General features: G+C 37.7%; 1 protein-coding gene across 1 annotated transcript in view; it reads left to right on the top strand.

Moving 5' to 3' along the window:
• RORA (RAR related orphan receptor A) overlaps positions 1-22,924 on the top strand; it is a 384,497-nt gene that overhangs the window by 266,762 nt on the left and 94,811 nt on the right. The window contains exon 2 of the mRNA XM_062583485.1: positions 3,347-3,376. Within this exon, the coding sequence (XP_062439469.1) occupies positions 3,347-3,376 (30 nt within the window). The remainder of the gene's footprint in view (positions 1-3,346; positions 3,377-22,924) is intronic.

The raw sequence follows: 22,924 nt of genomic DNA, 5'->3' as shown, positions 1-22,924 counted from the left end.
TCATAGTGCTTTTATTTTTGGAGATTATTGTACCTCTTGAATGTTTTGAATATCAGTCTTTAGTGTCCTATCTTAAAACTAAACCAGATTGCAATGATGCAGGAATGCATTGCATATTCTACATTTGTATTTAAAGCACTGGTTGCACTGCAGCTAACCTGAGTAACTGTTGAGATATTCTGGTACATTTTTGCTTAAGCCTACATGCTTGTAATTACTGATGTGAAAAGGGAAGCTTCTTGAACAGTCTCAAATTAAAAGAAAAAATAAACTAATACAAATGTAAATAAAAATTCCTGATTAAGTCTAGTCCTCTTGAACTCATTGGCAGAATTAATCCTGGTTCCACCAAACTGCAGCAAGTTTCTGTGAAACCCCAGTTCAAAGTAAAATAGTTTGGTTTCACTGCAACCACTGTTGTAGCTATGAAGAAGACACAAGCAAGCTGTACCTCCAAAGTGTTGTTTTAAAAGATTATCTAAAAATATCTGCTTAAAACAGCTAAGAGGCCTTATCAGATGCTGATCAGTAATTGTTATGAGAACATTTGGTTGGAAAAAATCACCATTCTTTTCATATAAAAAAAATCAGGTAGAAAAATACAAACACTAATATTTCCATCACTGTTTCATATATCAGGGAGAATAGTCCCTCAGTCAGCGAATACAGCTAAGTCTGTTTTGTGCTGTGGCAAATCCTGTTGTGAAGAGGCTGTGAGTAATCAGAAGTGACAGCATAAGCACTTTCTGTTCAAAGTGATTTTACAGAAAGCAATATTTTTGAGAAGAGAACACATATGGCTCCCGTAATGCTGAAAGAGCACTGATGTATCAATTTATTAGCAGTTGTTTTGGGAGAGCAAGTTGCAAATGTTGTTCAGATTAAAGCTTCTTTTCTCTGTATTTCCCATTTAGTAAAACATGCTTCAGACTGTAGAGCTGGCCAGAGAGGCAAGGACATAGGGGAGGGCTTCTGCCAAAGGAATGGTAGGACAGTTTGTCCTGACGGAAGAGGCTGTGGAGGGCAGTGCCTGCTATTCCATGGTCTTTCAAGACGTCAGACAACAGCAAAAATGTTCTTCCTTGGGAGAGCAACTGTTCCTAGGAAGGGCTGTAATTAGAAATTCAAAAGGTAAGGCGGACCTTTGGAAAGAGGAGTGCATATAGCAAAAAGAGCACAAATACTGATAGAGCATTCTAAATGGCATTTATCCAACTTCAATATGGATACTTTGGTTCTCTCTGCTTATTTTCACTCTGCCCCTATTCCTGCCCTTGAACTATTATTCCTTATAAGAACACATCAACTTCTTTTCATCAACTTCTTTAATTCTTCACTTCAGGAATTCAAGCTCCTTTTTGTTTGCCTCTCTAGCTAAATTAGAGGCTGATTCTGGTCTAGGCTTGCCGTGTCTGTTCTCAGAATAGCTCCACCGTTATCTGGAAAGCTGCAGCCAGGGTCCTTCCACCTGCCACCTGTAACCTCTCTTTTTTTTCCATGCTCAGTTCAGTGCATTCCTTCAATACATCTGGTTCCTCTAGCCAAGAGCTAGAGGAGTTTCTGGGATGCTGTTCCTTAATCTACAAAAAACTGCACTCGGCTCTTTGACACCCATTTCTGTCTTTCTGCTCTCATCCACCTCATTAAGGATTTAATTGGATTGAAAATCCAAGAAAGCCAGCTGTTACAAAATACAAATTTAAAGGATGAGCCTGGACTGTGTTATAGCTACTTACATAACCTTGATGGGTTTATTATTACACTTTTTCCTTTTTGTTTTTACTGTTTAATCTGGCTCTACAGTTTGAGGCTAGACCTCTAATTCCTAGCATGAGGAGTGTATAGAGTTTGGTTGAGACCTTTCAGATTTAAGTCAGTGTACGTTCAAAATCAAATTTTAATATTCTTTTTTTTTTTGTAAATTGCTTACCAGTGTCTCCCATTTACTGAATTACTCAGTGGAACTGCTTCATTTCCCAAAGTCTGGAAATTTTCAACTTCTCTTCTTGCAGGAAAGAAAGGTTGCAAACCTCACACTTGTGACTGAAAACCAAAAGGCAGATAGCAATGCAAATGTAATTTAAAGAATATACGTTTGTGATATTTATGTCAAACTTGATATCTACATATTTGGAGTTGACAGTATGGGTTTATATGCATGCTAAAAACATGGATACTTTGAAAACTGTTGACTTTAGAAATCAACTCTAAATTTGCAAATAACTTACCTGTATTTGTTGAGTTGTTATAACCTATTTTTGTCTCCTTGAGAATTTCCTTAACAAAGTAAAGAAGGCTGAAATACAAGCCTCCTTTTTTCATAGCAATCTGTTTTTGGAAGAGACAATTAAAGAAGTAGGAGGGTAGCTAAGGAGATAAAGGTCTGTCTGTCTTTCATAAATAGTAAGCAAAACAACTTCCAAAGTTGCATTACAGACCTAATCACAAATGAAATATTTCAAATATTTGTACTACTTCCAGTAACCTCCTTCCCTTCTCATAAAATTCCCCCCAAGGAGAGTGAATCTAAACTACTTAGAGGTACAAGCACAGCATCAGTTATTTACTAAAGCGGAGACAATATTGTTTATATTCAAGCATGAATTCAGATGACATTTAACAGAGTTAATTTTCTCTTGTTTACTATTATGTATTTTGCCTAGTTCTATGCGTTGTGTTGCTCTCTGTAAAAGGCCTCTCAAATTTCACTGGCACTGGGCCATTATTGGTGATCATTGCCACATGCCTGTCTAGCATTAAAACATCTTTATTACTTTAGAAACTGTATATAAACAGCTTGGAGATACTTGCATCTGGTTTGGAGTTATGGCAAATAATACTTATACTGAGAGCACTTTTTATTCGGTTTTAATGAGCGTAAGCCACAGCTTGCATCCAAAAAACTACTTGAACTTAATAACAGCTAATGACTTGGGGTATTGCTCAAATCTGTTCTGTCTGGGTAGGTTGATGTGCGCTAGTTGATATGAGTGTGAGAAAATTTTTAACTATGGGAAATAAAAGAGGGTTTCCATAGCATTGTCACTATCTTCCTTTTACACTGGCTTCTGTTTTAAAGAGGCATCCCATAGGTAGGTATTCAAAATTTAAGTAATATATGTTGAAATATTTATTTATGAGGTATAAGGAGAGAATATAAAGTTAAAATTTACATGCAAAGAAGGGAGATCCTACTAACTGTAACATTCACATCATTGTGGTGTTTATTCCTTTTTTATGGTGGCTACTCTGTGTCTGAAGTAAAAGAGCTGAACGATGAAATCTGTGTCAGTACAACTTATATGGTGATTGCTTGGCTAACATTGGTATCATTTCTGTCCTACAGGTATTTCTGTAACAAAGAAGACTCATACATGTAAGTAATGCTTTTGATTTGGCCTTCTCTTGCAAATGGAATTCATGGCAGTGAATGTGTTGTGACTCGCAGATTATTAGGTGTCTGACTGGTCTGAGAAGGCTCCATTTTAAAAATTCTCGTGGGTACCCGCATTAGAATGCTTCCAGTCCTGACTTGAAATGTCGTCCAAACAAGTATATGACATGTGAGCACGTGTGTCTATGTGCATGCGCATGTGTGTTAAGACAGAGGGCAGGAAAAGAAAGATGTGAAGAAAAAAGGCAGAATTCCTTGTTCTTATGCGTGTACCTTACAGCTCGTTGGTAAGTAGTGTATCCAGAAAATGCAAGTGGGGAGGATGATATGTTTTTACATGTCTGTTATATACGCAGTTTGAATGAAATAAAAAGAGACTATTTAATTGAAAGCCTTCTGTCCCTTTCTATGCATTAATCTGTAAGGTAGATCATTTTGTGCTTTTGCTTAAGGAGGCCTTGGTGGAGACGAGAAGGCTACCGTTTTGCTCTCAACCATGTAGATAAAAAGTTCTCCTAAATGGCAGTGTTGGAAATGGATGTGGATATGTGCGCTGACTTACATACACGTTTACTCTGAGTCCCTTTCTTCAGAGAGACCATTATTGGGGATCAGTTCTCATCTACTCTGCAGTGAGCTACTGTATATCCGCACAATGTCAAGAAAATGTTTTGCTTTATAGCTGAAGGAGAGATACGTTGAGATTCTTCTGATACTGTGAAGGTCTGGAAATCTGATAGCATAGAAACTGTACTTGCCTATCTTCTCAAGTATTCGTGGAATAGGAGAAAGCTGAGGTTATTAGAGTTTGAGAAAAGCCTTCTAACCAAACAGATGTTACACTGCACAAAACTAAAAATGGTATGTGCATTTTAATCGGGTTATGCATTAAAATCATGTTCACAATAGCTTCATAGGGTAAAAGCGGTGTCATAAAGTATCTTACATTAATGTCATTTTTGTTTCATTCCTGGTTTAAAGTATTCATGTAATGAAAAATCTCGCTTTGATATCATATGCCGCTTAAGAAATCTTACTTTACAGAGTTACAGTATACGGTTGTTTGATGTAAGAGCTTCAGATGAGAAGCTGATTGATTTGAGTTTTGAAGCAAATGTTAAATGTCACAGACTTCTTTTAGAGCATGATGGTGCTCCTTTGCTTAGGTGGGCTTGCTACTTAATGCATTTTTAGGGCGAGATCTTCTTTGGATGTATGCATATATGGTTTCCATTGTCCTGAATGGGAGCCACACATAGGCATCTGAGGGCAGAATTTGACCCTTAGATTTTTGGTGACTATTTGAGCTCATGCTGACTGAGATTGACAGTACAGGAGACTGAAGTCCTCTGTATATCCGCAGGCCAGGCATTGTACAGACAGCTTCCTTGCACAGCCTTGCCCATGAGCTCAACCCTGGCCTGGAGCGACCACCCTCTCTAGAGGTGGTAAGTAATTCAGTATTTCTGCTAGCTCAGTCCTGGGCCTCTCTTGTATAGAGGCTAATGACTGCAAGAGGTAGTTTGTAACACTCCACCTGGAAATCAGCAGAAATTACCCCATATATTTTGTGTACAGCAGTGCTATGCTGGCCTGCTGTGAGAAAGATGCATTTCCAGTTCCAGTATTTAGTACTTTTCATATGAAAAAATTAGTAGTAGCCACAGACCTAAAGAGCACAGGAGATTCTTTCTTTAGCCATGCCAGACCAATAAAGCATTGTCATCATGTATATCTCAGTGGATTCTATCTTTGGGAACTATTATAAAAGCAGAAAAAGAAAAGGGGATGTATTCATCAACTGCATTAGATGATTAGCTACTGTTCACCATCTATGGCCTTCAGTCTAGTTAAGGCAAAAATTAGGGTCCCAACATCTGATACTTTAAGTGAGAACTGTGTTTGTGCTATTTTAAGAGAACTGTCAAAGAGTAGTTTCCCGATTTGTTAATCGATTTTCATGCGGTCACTGAAGCATGAACAGGAAAGTTCCCTGAGTAATGGGAAGATAAGCTTCCCCATTAAGAAAGGATTAAAATAGAAGGCGCAACATGCAGTAATTGGCATGATGAAAACGTAGACTACATTTGCCAGAAAATTATATATATGAGGTGTCATTCAGTTTTGGTTGAAGTTCTTTAGAACTGATCCCTGTTAGGACTAGTTCGTTGAATTGATGTAAATTGTGTCTTTGACACCTTGACATCGCACACAATAGACATTTTTCAGTATTTCATTGAGAATTCTTGTTATTGTATAGAAAAAATAAAGATCAAGTACATGGTTTTGGAATAGCATGAAACAAATATAATTATGTATAAACATATAGATGCAAAAATTACAAATCAAATCTATGTTGAATTATAGAGCTCATCAAATGCAAATGAAAACCAGAGTTTTTCTCTATCAAATCTCTTTACCTGCAGTTTGCTTATCACCCCATATCACTATAAAGAAAACATATCCAAATCAAGTGAAATAGAATGCAATTTCTGTAAAGAAATTTCAAAAGCACTCGTAAAAATGCTTTTTGAAGTGTGCGTATATGTTGTCTGCGCTACTGTTGGGAAACCTGGATGAAGTTTTGTCATTCCAAGTTTACAATGTATTACATCTAGGAGTGTTGATTATAATCTAGCACTTATGTGTGTTAGGGACTATAAAGACCTTTTGACTTAATTAATGAAGTATGTTGTGAAAAAGTTTGGTACATTGTGTATGTGAGGCTTCAGGTTAACCCTTTTCAGACATCATCCTAATGGCTATTTTCATTGTATAGGTTTTGAAATCAGTGGTGTTCTGTCTCCACCTCTTTGTTCTTCACAGTATTACTGTTTGAGGTCTGGGGTTTATTTTAACCCCTCCTGGCATCAGTCTTTGATAAATGTGCTTTGTTGGCTGAAATTGAACTACTGTGCTGAAGGTAGGTGCTTAGGTCATTTCTGAATCAAACAGTAATTCAGTATTCCTGCACGTGCAATACAGTGTTGAAGAACCATAGGTTGTTCATAATATAACTAGCTAAATAAAAAAAAAAAGAAAAAGAAAAAAAAAGAAAGATTTTCACTCTTCTTGGTATAACCCATTTTATCTATATCCTCTCAGTTTCAGAATTTGAGAGTTACAAAACTTGGTATTTTTAAACAAAGATTGTAATACTCTTTCAAGGAGCACTAACAGAATGAATTTGGTCTACCTAAATAGGCGATGTTGCTTTCAGTAAATTAAACAGGACTTTGAAGTAAAAATGCATACTTTCAGTCTATTTGTAGAACTTTTCTCTCTTGGGCTCACATGCTGACTTTGTTAAGTTAATCATCCTCTTATATAACCTTTAGACTAGCTAAGTCAGATATTAGAGGCCAGCTCCTATCTTGTCTTCCATACAAAGTGAGACTTTAGATGTTTTAATCCTTTATTGGCTGGAGAAAGATAGAACTGATGCCTAGATTCTTTTTTGAAGTAACAAGTCATTTAGTTTAAACTAATATTCTCAGGAAAATGTACTTCCTCTTGTGTTTCGTATTCTGAATAGAAAAGTATTCAAAGTCAGTATTAATTTAGATGCATAGCTTCAGGCTATTTTTTGCAGATTCAGACTGGCATCTTTGTATCAGTGAGCATAAAGACCTGCAATTCTATGAACTGAAGGCTATGGAGGACCTAGTATTTAGTACTTCCTGGCTTGGGTTTAGACTCAGTCCTGAAATATGTAGCATTTCATCTCTAACTTCTTAAATCTAAAACTTGCTGTGCTTCATGCAAATGAGATTGATGGTTCTACCAATCCATTTGTGTTTCAGAGCTATCACACAATTGAATCACCTTATTTTGCTTTAGATCATTTTTACATCCTGGGCACTGACTTTCTTTAATGAATTTTGACTTGACTACCTAACAAAGTAAGGAGGTGTTTCCTGCTGATGTACCTAGAAGGCTAGTATTATAATTAATTCTTGGTGTATTAGAAGCTTCTTTCTCTTGCTGTTTGAATTACAATGAATTACAATGAATTGCAGTCAAACACTTTAAAAGAGTTTGTTTACACAGCTAGACTTCACAGAGGTCCAAGTATATTCACTTACCTGCTCCTCAGATATTTTTAAGATAGAAAAAATAAGATGGGGTTTGCAACCCTTCCTTGGAAGTGATTAATTCATTTTTAGATTCCACTGGTCGTTTCCAAGATCCTTTTTACTTAAGTATATCCTGAAGGTAAGTGTTGCATTGATCTCTTATGTTTTCTTACTGGTCTTCCAGAAATACTGTGAAACATGGAAGATGAGTAATAAAATGTTCTTGATTGAAAGGATGCTATTCCCAAATGCAGTTCGTCAAGTAGTGACAGAAGTCATTTCCAAATACTGCCAAAGTGAAAACAGCTGCTGTTACCCATTTCTTCAATTATTAATGTCGTAGTACAAAAATACCTACCTGAGATGATTGTGGAAGGAAGGGAAGAATTTGAACTACCGTTGAACCGCATGTGTTTACAAATCTTTGTGTCAGAGTAGATAGAGTAAGTTATTTGCAGAAACTGTTGCAACAATTGAGGGAAGATTCATGCCTGAGTCAACAGTTTTTGCAAGTGTACATTTAGATTGGTCTAGCCTCCAAGAAATTAATACAAATGCTTTTCAGAAGTAATGTTGGTTTGGGGCATGACTTGGGCATTTGTTTATGGCACAACAAAATTTCCTGAGAGTATATCTTTACTACTTCTATTTCCAGGATGTAAAGACTAGTCTCAAATTACATAAACCAGTCAGGTTTTACGCATCCAGCATATTTTTAATTGGTTTAGCCCAGAATCTCACTCAAGCATTGCTTGAACTCGGTCCTATCTGCTGGCAACATTCTTGCATTTGAGCTGAGAAGTTACCTCAGCTGTGGCTGCAGTATGGAGTGAAGGGTATGGCTTAGAGCTGTCTCTCTTACTTGGGTCAGTGACCCAGATTCCTTGCACTGAGGATGCAGGCTAGATTAGTGAGTGCCAACAGCTCTTACGTTTTCATACAGCTTTCTGTCTGTGTCTCCTGAAAGCCATACAACAGCTCACACCACACACTGGAGGAAGCTCGTAGGAAGCAAGCTATGAGCTTCCTCCGGTTTTCTGCAGCAAAAAGGAATCATGAGCCCTTGCTCCTATTGAGACATGTGTGAGTAAAAGACAAGTGAGGATCCAGGAGGCTTCATGGCTCATGGCAAGATTAACTCCTGGACGAGATTAACTGCACTGCTCACAACTAGGGAATGCTCACTAGGCCTGGCCTTTCAGTGAAGGCACACCCACAGATCCCCATCAGTACAGGATGTGTGAGGTTTGTGAGCTGAGTCCGAAACTGCCTACTTCGTGCACTTAGTCTAAGTTGCCATCATTCGAAAAGAAAGAGAGTGAAGTCCCGGTGATAGACAGCCAAGTATCTCGGTTCCTGTACCCAAACCAAGTTACTTTTCAGAGGAGATGGAAGAGGAAGATCTACCTGCCCAGTCTGTTTCTCTCCTGCCCTTGATAATAAAGTTTGCCTTGTTGCTAATGGAAATTTTTTACTCTTTTGCCACTATTCTATCCTAAATATCTTAAGAGAGAGTTAGACATTAAAGGCTGCTACAAAATGGTGTTCAAAATGTGCTGGTGTTCAGTCCACAGCAATCTGATCACGTAAGCTGTTGGGAAATTTGGCTTCATCTAAAATGTGTACATACAGAGTACTTTACCTTTCTTCCTGAGGTAGGATTAGGTCAGGGCAGCTACACCTTCTTAGTACCTAGACTGGATTGGTAGGCTTTCACATTTCAATGTGTTACCACTTGTCACCTGCTGCCTGAGCTACAACAAGTTTTGACATTTCCTTTTTATTCTGTTTTGCTGGCTGTTAATGTGTGATACTGCGTAAACAGTGTCTAGAGGTTGTACTTCAATTCTGTTGTACAGCAGTGAGAATGCTGCTATTTGTGATCCATAGACTAATTTTGTTCGTCCTTTAGTAGTTATCCATGTTTGCTTGTAATGCAAATAAGGAAGTATTTTGGTATCATATTCATCACTGTATATTTTAAATGTTTATATTCAAGATACATCCCATCTTAACAAAAAATACTTACACTAAAGGATTGTATAGATTAAGACTCTTTCATAACAGTATCTATTGTTATAATAGCAAAAGCTATTTGCCCTTTATTTCAGGCTAGGCACTTCTCTTCTTTTGGCAATTTACCAAAACAGTTATTCTAGAATATTTTTTCTTATATAGTTAGTGGGCACCTATGTATGAATTCCTTAATTTTGAATTAAATGTTCCTTTATTTCTGAATCAGAAATAGCCAATTTTAATTCAGAGTAAGAATTCCATATGTGCTTTGAAACTACTGTTTTATTAATTTCTAGGAGGTAAGGAATGTTTCCAAAGCTAGGCACTAGTTTTATAGGCATGAGCTCCTGTTGTACAATTCAGTTGGGACTATATGCTTTTTTACATCCTAAACAAAAGCATTTACATGGTGAGCTGGCAACATTATTAGCAAAGAGTGGAAGTAAACCAGTGTCTTCTGTCATCTGAAATTCCAAACCAAGCAGCTATCTCATACCTCCCCTCATTCCCACATTAAGCTTGGTATTCCTGCACATAAGCTCTGAGTATTCCTGTATCCATCTTGTGGTAGGTCTTGGTCTGGAGACGTTTTGGAGCGTGTACTTTAATGAGATTTAAATCCCACCTGAAAGACAAATTCATGTCTCGGGTTTACACTGCAGTGGGAAGGTTTAATCGTAGCGTAGGCAGGTATGGGTTGGCTGTTCGCTACCTAGTATATGCAACAAGAGCCCCAGTGATGGAGTGACATGAAGTTCAGGTGTCTCAGTAAATACCCATTGTTCTGACAAGCTCCTAAGGAGCACAACTAGCCAAAAAGGAGATAGCACCCCTATCCAGTCCGAAATCAGGTCCTTCTTATCTTTGGCTCTAAGCACTTGTTTGAAAAAAGGGCATCACTTGTTAGAAACTGAGAGGGTGATTTGGGACAGGAAACAGCCCTTCAGCTTCCAAGATGTCAGAATATCCTAGAACTGTTGCTTGTCAAAGTTCCAAAAGCAGATGGAGGTTTGCAGCTTCAGTTGAATTCAAGACCTGAATTTGTATTTTTCTCTGATTTTACTTTCCACATTTTATTTATAGCCATAGGTCTCACTGCCAAAGATTTCTTTAAACATGTTATTTTGATTAGTTGCATTTAGAGGGTAAATAAAGGCTATTTATTTTTTTTAACTGATATGATTTATAATTACTTAGGACTTGAGTATGTAATATACTTCACCTTACGTGTTTTGTGTGGCAGCTGAAGTAAGTAAACGATACATTTCCTCACAAAATAGGATTCTGCAGAAAACTGATAGTTAACAGATCTTCTGTTAGCACCAAGGCCTAAAGAGAACAGGTGAAAACTAAACCCTGTCCCCTGAGGCCAGTAAAATAGCTGTTTGGTCCCCTGTGTGTAACCTCCTAATAACTTTACTGGGCAGCCTTAAGATCCCTTGGGGGCTTCTCTGCAAGAGCACTCCCTCTCTTTGTTCAGATTGCTTATTAAAAATGATTTTATAATGAAGTTGCCTCAAATAGCAGCTACTTTCCTACTTGTCCTTGAAGCACTGTTTGCCCTGGTGAAGAATCCTAACACAACTATCTAGGGCTTTTCTTTTGTTTAAAACTTTTACTGTACTACAGCTATGCGTGTTTTTCTTTTTTTTTTTTTCCTGTGAGCCAAGGTAAACTTGTTCATCAGCAGCTAGATATTGTACCTTTAATTCAACTTGGAAGCCAGCTAGGTAAAATACTTGTTTTGGGTGCCATCACCATCAGTCAATCAGTTCTGTTCTCTGCAAGACAAGTCATGCCCATGACTTGTTTGGTGCTTGACAGAGAGGGAATGCAGCCTTCTCCTTGTGGTGGCAAAGATGCTGAATGGTAGGGCACAGGTAGTGACATATTCAAATACAGAATTTACCCTGCTAATTAGTAGAAGAAAGGAAGATACATTTTAAAGACTAGAAAGTGTTTCTGGCTGGCCTGAGAGTAAGAATACACAGTATCAGTGATGGCATGTGAGCATGTGACTTATGACAAGGATATATGTAGAAATCTATGCATACTCTGTTTCTTTTCTTCCTGGTAGGCCTAAGCAGTGGATCATTTTCACCATTAAATTTGTGATACTTGTGAGGCAGCCTGTTTGGCCCTTTGCACATGCAGAAGCAAGTATGGGTAAAGCATAGGAAGAGCTTTTTATTAATGCATGTTTTAGGCCCTCACAGAATCACGGATCAGCATTAAGAGAAATGTGATGCCTCTTATCTTCTACTAGTTAGAAGTTAGTTCTGCCTGGGCCCCAGCCCTGTGGCACAGTTGGAAAGAACATTTCATTTTCTCTAAGGCTGATAGTACAGGCAATTAATTGTACTGCCCTGATGTCCCTAGGGGATCTCTGCTAGCTGTACTTCAAGCTATTGTCAGGTCTCTTCTCAGGTTACGTTCTTAGTATATAGAGCAGTGTCTAGCTGTATGTGACTTTTGGCTGTAACCATTGTGGACGTATTTTACTCTGAGTTTTTTGGTGAATACATTAAGATAGGTTTTTCTATGTCTTCATAGCAAAATAGGTTGCAAATGACAAGCTAAATACCAACAAACAGATGCAGATGAAGTTTTGCCAAGTGAAAGCTGATAAACATTTGCAAAATGTTAATCATCCAGAACTAAAATGCATGTATGTATATTAAAGTATAAATCAAACATTTCTAAATTATGGTTACCTACCAATCTCAATTAGGAAAGGCAGAAAAAAGGAAATAGTCTTAAATTTTACTGATCTTTATCCAGGGGTAAATCATGACCCTTTGCACATCTCCAATACATGTTAATAGGGTTTATAAAAAATAAATTCAAATTTTGCTCACACTTCATTTCTTTCTCTGCTCTGTTCTTTGGGAGGTGTAGCCAATGGGCAGAGACTTTCTCTTCCATATTTAAAAGATTATGGTAGTTAATATTCTAAGGAATGAAATGTTGGGTGAGTGTTAGATTTTGAACATTAAACACTTAAATTCTGGTAGTCTCATTGATAGATGTTAAAAGCTCAAAACTAAATTTGAGCTGTTTGTGAGCTTACATGGTAAATACGTTAGGAATGTCTACCATGTTCTCTTATAACAAAGTGTTACCTTACAGTTCCTGAGAAAGTTGGTCTTACACTATTGGTACCCTTCTCTTTCTCATCTATTCATTTCTAGGGGCATTCACCTGATGTCAGAAACACTGCAGTTAAGTCATGAACGTCACTTGTGCAAAGCACTCTGGCAGAGAAAGCATAGAACTGATCTGAATCCTGGAAGAATTCCTATTAACTAAAACAGGCTTTCACCAGCCCCTCAACTGAAAAGAGGAGCAAGAAAAGGGCTCTTTTTTTTTTTTTTTTTTTTTTTTTTTTTTTTTTTTGAAAATCTCCTCTCTTTAGGACTCAGATAGCTTTTGTTTGAAATTAATGTTTCCAACTTTATAAGAAGAGTCATCCACAATTTTGATATGGTCATAGGTTGCGGAAGAGCACTGTGTTCTGGGCTGAATGGAAGCTTAAAAATAGGGGATCTGCTCTAAACTTTAACTCTTCAATCCAACTATGAAAGCAATATTCTTCATAAGTCACTAAGTTTAAATCAGCATGTTTTGAGGGGCTTGTGTTCCAGAAGACCAACAGTTCAGAGTTCTCCGAGTCTGCTTTTCTATTCTGGCTATGCTACCAAGCAACCACTGTGAAAACAAATAGAATGTGTTACTGCTCAAGACTTTCTTCTTTAGTATGTGGATCAGAGAGATTAAACGAAGTACAATATGCTATACTTTGGCTCTGAATAGCCTGAGACTAGGTGGCTCTAACTACATATACAGAGAAATAACAGCACACTGGAAGCCTTCTGAATATATCCTTTGCAGTATTTTTTTAAGAGATGATTGCACGTACTAAACAATGATCATAATGTTCTCCAGAAGACTGATTCAGTCTCTGTTGGAGTGAAAGGGAGGCTCCCTCTAGTTTCTTTGGTGCAGGACAACACTTGGTGCAAGGCTGTGTCAATTTGATTTGAACAGTTCCTTAAAGTCACTTCCATCTTTATAGAAAGATAGGTTTTTGTTTCTGCGAATGGATTTTTATCAAATGAAGCAAGATGTTTAGTTTTGGGCAACTATAAAATTAGGATTAAAACATGATCTTTAGGTCCGATTGCCTATTTATTCAAAGATCAAAAGTCTACTCCCGAAGAAAATGATTTATTCTCATGCACAACGTCACTGATACCCTTTTTCAACAAATTGAGAATAATCTATCCTTAGAGTTTTCTGCTCGTATTCTTTTCACTTCATGACATAGTTTTTTATAACACAATATTGCATTTTCTGTTATAGTAAGGCTGGATTCTAATGACTCTAAAGCTGAATCATGTGAGCATTTCCAAGGTTGGTATCTGAACCAAAAAAGCACATTTTATTATCTAAATTTTGAGACCAGTAACTGATTCCATCATTCCTAATAGACTCATTTATTTGACAGTGCATTGTTAGACTTGTGCACTCCCCATTCTGAAACAACTATAGAACCTGAAAAGCTCTTTTTAATGTATGTTGATGTCTAACCTTATTAGGACTGTAAAAGTATGGGAAGCTATTGCAGCTTTTCTCTGAGATCAACCTGGAATTGTTTAAATTTTCACCTTATTCAGGGACACAGTTTCATGCAGGCAACATATAAGACATCTCTGTTTGGCAGATTTTGGATTCACTGTTCACCTTATCAGAGCAATAGGATCTCACCTAGATCAAATTTATGTTTTTAAGGGACTGCAACTAGGACTTCAGTGAATTTCCTGTCTTATCCTTACTGCCACTAATGGTAAAATCCTTGACTTGAATGAGAATAGAATCAAACCTTCAATGAGTTACTGTAAAAGATAGAAACAGTAAATTAAAGGTGTGAAGTGTTAACTATACATGAAACCTTGAGGAAGAGAATGGTAACTTTGCAGCAAAAACTAGTATTACTATGAGACTTTTTTTGGCTATCTGACTTAGCTTCCAGCCTGTGTCTGATAGGTTCTTGTTCAAGGTTAATATATACGCTCAGTTGCAGCAAGTTATTTTAAACAGTTTCAACAATGTGACTTGCTGAACAACAGACTAGACACACCCTCAAAGCACATTTCCTCTCTTTTTTGAGGTGTTTACCACTGACTTCAAAAGGCAGTTCGCAACACTTTCGGTGTTCTTGCAGTTTTCTGGAAATTCAAAATAGGCTTTATTTAATCTCTGTGCAACAGGGGTAGGGAAACCTCTGGTTTCAGAAAGCTAGTATATGACCAAAGCCATTTAGTGATTTCCTTTTAGATATAGTCATCAGTTGATAAGCATCCTTCCCACCAGTGTTTGTCTGAAGAAACTGTTTCCTTATCTTTGTTACTGTTACTTAACAGATCTGTAGGTGTGATATTTGCTGGCTGCAGAGACAACTTTTATAGATAAGGCAAGTTTCCTGTTTAAACTCTTAACATTTCTTTTACCCTGACCCCCTTTTCCTTTTCCCTCCCTATGTTGCCAGCTTGCCTGGTCTTTGAAGAAAAAGTGCAAGTAAAGTGGTCATCCAAAAGGATGATATTTTACATGCAAAGTACTAAAGGTTAGTTGAAAATAATTTTCCTGCTATACAGAGCTTTTGGTATTTCAACAGATGCTGCGCTGAAATATTCTCTTTTTTTTTCCCCAGCCATTTTCAGGAGGAAGGTTAGAAAAGCCCTCAAGAACTCAGAACAGGGTCAGTGGCCCTATTCTAGTGAATAGTCCTCCACATGAGATGGTGGTGATTGGTCTTTAAGAGCTGGCTAGAATGAGACAGTTTAGCTACCTGAACCTTAACTTCCCATGTCCTGTTCGTGTGACTTCACCACCTCACTGTCAGCTGTTTTGGGAGCACATTTTAATATGAAATCCCATCCTTGGTGAAACTGAAATGTAAGTTCCTGTGTAATGTTTTGTTTCTGACAAGCTTATATTTTCCAACAAAGACTATTGACACCAGAAAATCCCTAGACACTTCTAGCAGGGAATCTTAGAAAAGAGCCACAGAGAACCTTGGCTTGGGAGTAAATTATATTAGTTTAATATGGAGCCCTCCTGCTAATAGGACTTGAGCAATTATTGAGAAAGTTTAATATCCACTGCAAAAGTTTGTAGCACCTCTATTTTTCCATTCTGCCTATTCCCTTTCCTGTCCCTTTGCTTGTCCTCATCCAAAATCTTCCTCCTAGGCACCTATTATTATTAAAAAAAAAAAAAAAAAAAAAAAAGATTCTATTACTAAATGGATAAATTACCAAGGTGCAAAAATAATTTGCCTAAAGCCAAAAAAAAAAAAAAAAAAAAAAAATTAATTCAGTATGATAGTTCTGAATGGCATACCCAAAAATAACCTTGCCCTGTATTAGGTTAGTTCATTGCTGTGTGATAAATGCAGAAAAAGTTCTTAATTGACTATTTGAATAGTTTTAGCACAAATTAATTTTTTTCTTCTTTTTTCCAATTCATAATCACTGAACAGTTTAGTGGACAGCGCCTTTGATGGTTTTGTGTTTGCTACACATTTTCTTCCAAATAGTTATGAAGTTATATTTCTATTGTGATTGTTATTACTCTTAGAGTTATAGAGAAAGAGAAGAAAGAGGAAAGGACTCTTTACCATTTATCTAAATCTTATGTGCGCATTCTTTTATTTGAATGCATTAGGTCAGAAGAGCGACAAATTCTTCATAAAGGCACGGCAACAAGAACTGAGTGGTGATAGATTTTGTGTTTGATTCATTAAAGCTCTTAAATGTGTGCTTCCTTCCAGCACCATCATAACTCATCACCAGGCTTCCTAGATGCATGGCCAGCTTGCAAGATTGGAGCAAAAGTGCTTAGAAACTTCCAAAAGCGCTTAAGACGGCTAGGGTGGGAATCCACATGTGACAGCAGCTAATCATTTAAATTTGATGCTGTCCATACTCCAAATACATCATAGTCATAAAATCATCCTTTAATGGCTTCATTTTCTGTGTCCATAGTCTGTTGCATGCTTGTTTTCCTCACAGACTTTTCCCATCAGAGAGAAGAGATGAGCAGACAGGTAGAATGGCATACAGAACACAGGAGGATTAGGTACCCTTTGAAATCAGTACCAAAACTGCCATTGATTTTAGTGGCAGTAAATCCTGTTCAATGCAAAGTAGTATAGCTTCTCCTTTATGCGTTAAATGAAGCACCATACTGTATTTAGTTAGGTTTTACTGTCTTATACAAGGATTAATGTCAGTAAGGAAAGAAACTGGGATCTTATCTGACTATTTACCAATAGGGTGATAAAGTTCTCTGAAAGCACATTAGGTATATTCTTCTCTCTCTACTTTGCCTTATCGAATGAAGCACTCATGGCCTTAGATGCTTTAAATAAAAGAAATTCCCAAAAACGTTTTTATCCCAAGCTTTTAAAAAAGCAAAGTAGTTCTACAGCCTAGAAGAATAACCCTTTGTAGGTTATTTAATACTAACGTGAATACTAATGTGAATGCTAAACTTCTCAATTTCCCGCAAGTGTTTTGCAAGTGTTTGTGCTTAGTATCGAGAAAAAATATTTCATTCTTTTCTAACTATGTGTTTTCATGGAAACAAACTGTAACATATTGTACTTCTCTGAAGACACAAGCTTGTTAAATGGCAAGCGGTTTATGTGTGCGTGGCAGTCGTCTGGAAATTGACACATTTACTGTGTCACTGTTTATCGTGTAAACTTGAAACTGTCATAGCGTGTATGTTCAGACATGGAAAGGTCTGGAGTCTCGCACACAGAGGAGGGGAAATCAGGCTCTTGTCAATTAGCAGGTAGTGATAATTTAGGAGTCTTTATTTATGGGGCTTATGCTAAAATAATAGGAACTCTTAATCTGCATATCCTAAAATGTTTTAGCTGGTAAAGAGGTGGCTTCAGTGTCAAAGTCAGAGATTCATTTGTGCTTACTAAGGGCTGACTGTAAATATCAGAGCTGCTGCTGGAACTTGAACTGTCTTTGCATGTTTAACTTTATCACTCAGCTCATGCATTACAGAGATTGCTTTAAAAAGAAGGAGACTGCGAGAAATGGCTCTAGATGACTGTATGTATCCTAAGCTATTGGAGCTGGCTGATCTGAGGGACTATAGCAAGGGTTTGGCATTACCTAAGCATTTGGGAATTGTAACTGCAGGTTCATGGATCACAGTGTGATGGGCTAAAAAATTACTTCGAAAGCAGCCTGGCTCATGGAAACCTGGGTAATAATCTAGCAGTGAAGTCACAGAATCACAGAATCAGTAAGGTCGGAAGGGACCTCTGGAGATCATCTAGGCCAACCTCCCTGCTCAGCAGGGTCACCTAGAGCGTGTTAGACAGGGTTGCATCCAGGCAGGCCTTGAAGATCTCCAGAGAAGGAGACTCCACAACCTCCCTGGGCAACCTGCTCCAGTGCTCCGTCACTCTCACAGGGAAGAAATTCCCCCTCACGTTCAGACAAAACTTCCTGTGCTTCAATTTCTGCCCGTTGCCTCTTGTCCTGTCACGTGGGACAACTGAAAAGAGTTTGTCCCCCTCCCCTTGACACCCTCCCTTCAGATACTTGTACACATTGATAAGATCCCCCCTCAGTCTTCTCTTCTCCAGGCTGAAGAGGCCCAGCTCTCGCAGCCGTTCCTCGTAGGGCAGATGCTCCAGCCCTCTGATCATCCTCGTAGCCCCATGCTGGACTCTCCCCAGTAGCTCCATGTCCCTCTTGTACTGGGGAGCCCAGAACTGGAGGCAGTACTCGAGATGAGGCCTCCCCAGGGCTGAGTAGAGGGGCAGGATCACCTCCCTCGACCTGCTGGCAACACTCTTCCTAATGCACCCCAGGATGTCATTGGCTTTCTTGGCCACAAGGGCACATCGCTGGCTCATGGTCAACTTGTGATCCACCGGCACTCCCAGGTCCTTCTCTGCAGAGCTGCTCAAGTCCTGCATGTCAAATGGTAGTAGAGCATGTTGAATGAACTCTGGTTATCACTAAGTGATCCTTGTTCTATGGACCCTGCAGTAACATCAGTCTGTCATCACTTTACTGACAGATGTGGTGGGCATCAGGTGGTCAAAGAAAAGTTTAAGAAACTAACTGATGCATATGGAAAGAAGACTTTGCAAAGGTAGTAGTAAACAGAATGTTACCTTCACTGCCTAAGATGGGAAATATCTATACAAAAACAGCCTTTTTTTTTTAGTGTACAAATTTAAAGAAACACTACCATCCTACTGATTTTTTCATTTCCAATATATATCAGCTAAAAGGCAGTAAAATAATTTTTATTTTGTAAAGCTCTCCGATGTTTTACAGTATAAACCGATGTTGATCATATCATGGTTCAGTTGAATATGTCTTTCTTACTTAAAAGGGACCTATTTTTCATGCATACAAAAGTGTTCATGATCATTTCACAGGTGTAAGTACGGTTGCATACATAGCCCTATCAGATTATGCAATCGTTAATTAGAAAAATCAGTTCACTATTTTATATGTTATTAGTTATGTTGGGAAAGAGCACAGACATTTTATATGTATGTTTCAATTGTATTTCCTTTTCTTGTGATTGTAGAAAAAACCTTCCATGTATTTTCTATGCTACATCTTAGATTTCACAGTGGAATTAACTAAATGTTTTGTTTTGTTTTCAACCGTAATGAACTCGGATTTAAATCCAGGTTTCACATCACACAGGAAATATTTATAAAGTCTTTATGACATTTTATTCCACAGTTGTCTTTTCTCTGGAGTAGAGCTGAAGACAATTTCTCCTTACTGGAAAAACTGATTGCAGTTGACTGAAAGTAGTACGGATGCACTCAGTTTTTCAGGCAAGTTTGCATAGCACCTACTGATCTTTCCAATGTCCCCATAGGGTAAGTTGTCCTCACTTGCATCCGTGTGGAGCTGCAAGAAACTCCTGTTCTATAATGGACCTTCTCTGACTGCTGCGATCTCTGTGCAAGACTATGGTTCCTCCCTTCATAGACTGAACTGCAGGACTTGATTCTTCGATGAACGTCATTTACACACAGCTTTCTAAATTCTGTCTTTACTTTTTATCTGCTAGCAGCTCAAACTGTAGTTAATGACAGACATCTACCTGCTGACAAGCTTAATGGTATGTGAAATCTTAGCCCTCACGGCACATGCTGGTTATTTGTTGTTACATATAAACACAGAGCGGATAGTAAATTTATCACTTTCAGATTTAAGTGGCTGAAATGGGTGTTTGAATAGCTGAAAGAGGTAGTGAATGTTTATAGTCATTCCATAATAGTCATTTTTCATTTCATCTTACTGCTAGACATGGTGGATGTGCTGGGATTGGCAATTTTGCTACAAGTGCCAAGATTTTTTTATTTGAGCATTGGAGTATGTGTGTGTAACTGTCACAGGTGTTGTACCAGATACCAGAATGCAGTTGCATTGATATGAAGCAGTCACTTAATTTTAAAGGAAAGATGAAAAATACATAGGTAGTGTTAAACCATGATGTCAAAAACTTTGTTCTGCTTATACTCTGTATTTGTACTGTGGTTTCTAGCCACCTAGCAGCAGAACAGTTTCCTGTGTTATCTAAAGAATAGCTTTTGTTTCCTTGCTATCTCTTTCTTTAGGAGAATAACTGAATGAAATTGTAGATTCCTAGCCTTACCACGAGTTAGAAGATTTATTGGAGATTTATCAGTATCTATTTGATTAGCATTAAAACAAGCTGTGCAGACTCCTCAGTGCATGTTTATAATTTTATCTATCCATAACTGAATTTGTGATAGACCAGCCGTAATGATTGCAGTTTGGAACATGAAGGGCACATCTAGTTTAGTAAGTAGTGTAGACCAAAGGGAGCAGAACAGCTAGAACTGAGGATCTGACATCCACACTGTGTATATTTCAGGGTTTGTGGGTTTGTTTGCTTTCTTTTCTTTTTTTTTTTTTTTTTTTTTTTTTTAACTTTGGACCAAGCCTAGTCTGGTCCCATGAACATAATGTCTGTTTGCAGCTGGAATGCATTAGATACAGCCTGGGAGCTCTGAGTCCAGTCCATGACACAAACCAGTGAAGTGACGGAGAGAGTTGCTTCAAAAACAAGTTTGTGATCTCGACGAAAACACTACTGGAAGTGCATACTAGAAAGTAATAGTGGCAATTTCTGAACAGGACCTGAAATATCCTATAAAGTAGTGTTTGCATCCCAACTTTGATACATTGCCCGTGGCAGGTGTCCTTGCTTCCTCCAGCTGCTATGTTCTTCCTGAAGTGGTCCCTGTGACTGCTGTTTCATTCACGTCAGGGTGACAGATGATTCCCTGATTTCTCTCGTAACCATCCATATGTGCACATGCATTATAAATGGAACAGATTTGTAAAAGAAGATGGTGAAACATTGCTTTATTGTATTATATCCTATATACTGCTGAGGAATAAGCACATTAACCTTTTAGCATTGCCCCTGTTCAGAATTAACTAACAGTTCAGGAACATTCTTCATGGTGTACTTCAGTAGGGAAAAAATCGTAAAGAAAGTTGGGTTGATCTTTCTTTTTTTCCTTCTATTTCTATTCTATAGTGTATCCAGTATAAAAATACAGAGCTCACTCCACTATGTAGGGGAAGTTCTGAAATTAAATATCTAAGCACGGAAAACATTTACTATGGCAGAGGGAAGGGAGGATATTGTGTTCCCAGCATTATCATTAAAGTGTTCACTGAAATGAACTTTTAATGCTCCTCTGTCTCAATTTTTGTACGGATTTCAGGCCTGAGAGCTAAATTGCTCGTTGTAGTGTATATTGTTCCCATTGTTCACGGCAGTGGAGGTCCATGAAGAAGAGAGGAAGGCAGGGACGTGTTCTGTAAAGAGAGATTTCAAAACAAAACCCAATACTTTCGTAGGTTTACAAATGTGACTCTTTTCTTGCTAATACCTGTGCATATGTAGTTTCTAATTCAACATTTATTTTGGCAGATTAATGTAAAGCTTGGACGTTCTTCATTTGTTCACTTATTCAAAATTAGCCCTAGTAAATACTAACTTGTTGTGATTTGTTATAGTGCTGACAACATGTTGCTTATTTGAGTAACTGTGAAAAACACCACGATTATTGGGTCCTAGTAGGTAACATTTTCTTTCATGTTTTGAATATACGGATTGCCATTTGCTGCCAGCCTCTGCTTACGTGTATCAGTTCCTCACAGTTCTCTCTTCAGTACTTGGAACAGCTCAGCATTCTCTAGTGCTTTCACCCGTTTGCATGTTCATGGTGAGATAAAGAAGTATTTTCCTATGCATCTTTTTTATGGCGTTAAGTAGAATTGTGTCTCTGTAATCTTTTCAGATTCAACAAAGACGTGTTTTTCTGTGTCACTATTTTTGTTTGGTTTTGGTGCTAGTCCATTCTCTACAGTCAACTTTGTTTCCTCATCCCAGAAGTATCTAATAGCATTAGGAAAAAGTTATTTTTGTTTAGGTCATCCTAACTTTGGTGCTTCTCTTAAAGGTTTTATTTAACTGTTACTGTCCTTTTCTGTCATTATTTTAATTGTTTTATTTGTTGGCGGTGGTAAGTGTTTATAAAATCATGTTTCCTTTTCCTCCAAGTCTTCATTCACAATGAAAAGGGGAAGCCCAAGCAGAGAACATACCATTTTTTCTCAGAATTTAAATACATTATATTTAGCTAGTTTTTATCTTGTTTTTTTCCATGCTCATTTGCAGCACGTTGTTATTAATTTGCAATAAGAGGGAGCCATAGACCATGACCCTGTTGTTGGTCATGTGCAATTGTGGCACTCTTTGTTTCTTTACATTTGCATTTTTATATATTTTATATTTCTTTTTTTTTTTTTTTTTTTTTGCTTTAAAAATGTGTTTTTAAATAATTTCATTTAAAAAATCTGGAAGTTTGATGACTTGGCTGGTAAGGCCTTGGCACTGGTTGTTGAGACACCCAAGAACCTTAATTTCTCAGTCCTTCTTTCACACAGGCCAATAGCAACAGATCTTTAATTCACACCACTAGCATAGCGATATAGCTACTGTAACTGCTCTGCAGTATTCTTTTAAACAATGTTTCTTCTTCATCTATATAATATAATGTAAGATGTCTGTTTTATATTACTGCTCATTCATCATTTGCTGGTCACCTGCTGCCTCAGTCAGTTACTTCTTAAATCTGAGTTAACTTTTTTACACGATCCTGCTCTCCTTTCTTCCTTGTTCAAAGCTATTGTTCCACAAGCCAGTGCATGTCCAGTGTGAGTCCGCTCACCCAAGAGCACATGGTGTAGGATTTTATTCTCTATCACTTACGCCTGCTGCTCCGTGAAGCCGTTTTCACTACGTCTTTGTGAACAGAAGAGTAAAG

Source organism: Rhea pennata, chromosome 10 (assembly GCF_028389875.1).
Source record: "Rhea pennata isolate bPtePen1 chromosome 10, bPtePen1.pri, whole genome shotgun sequence".
In the NCBI taxonomy this organism is placed as follows: domain Eukaryota; kingdom Metazoa; phylum Chordata; class Aves; order Rheiformes; family Rheidae; genus Rhea; species Rhea pennata.
This window is presented reverse-complemented; position numbering and strand designations above follow the sequence as displayed.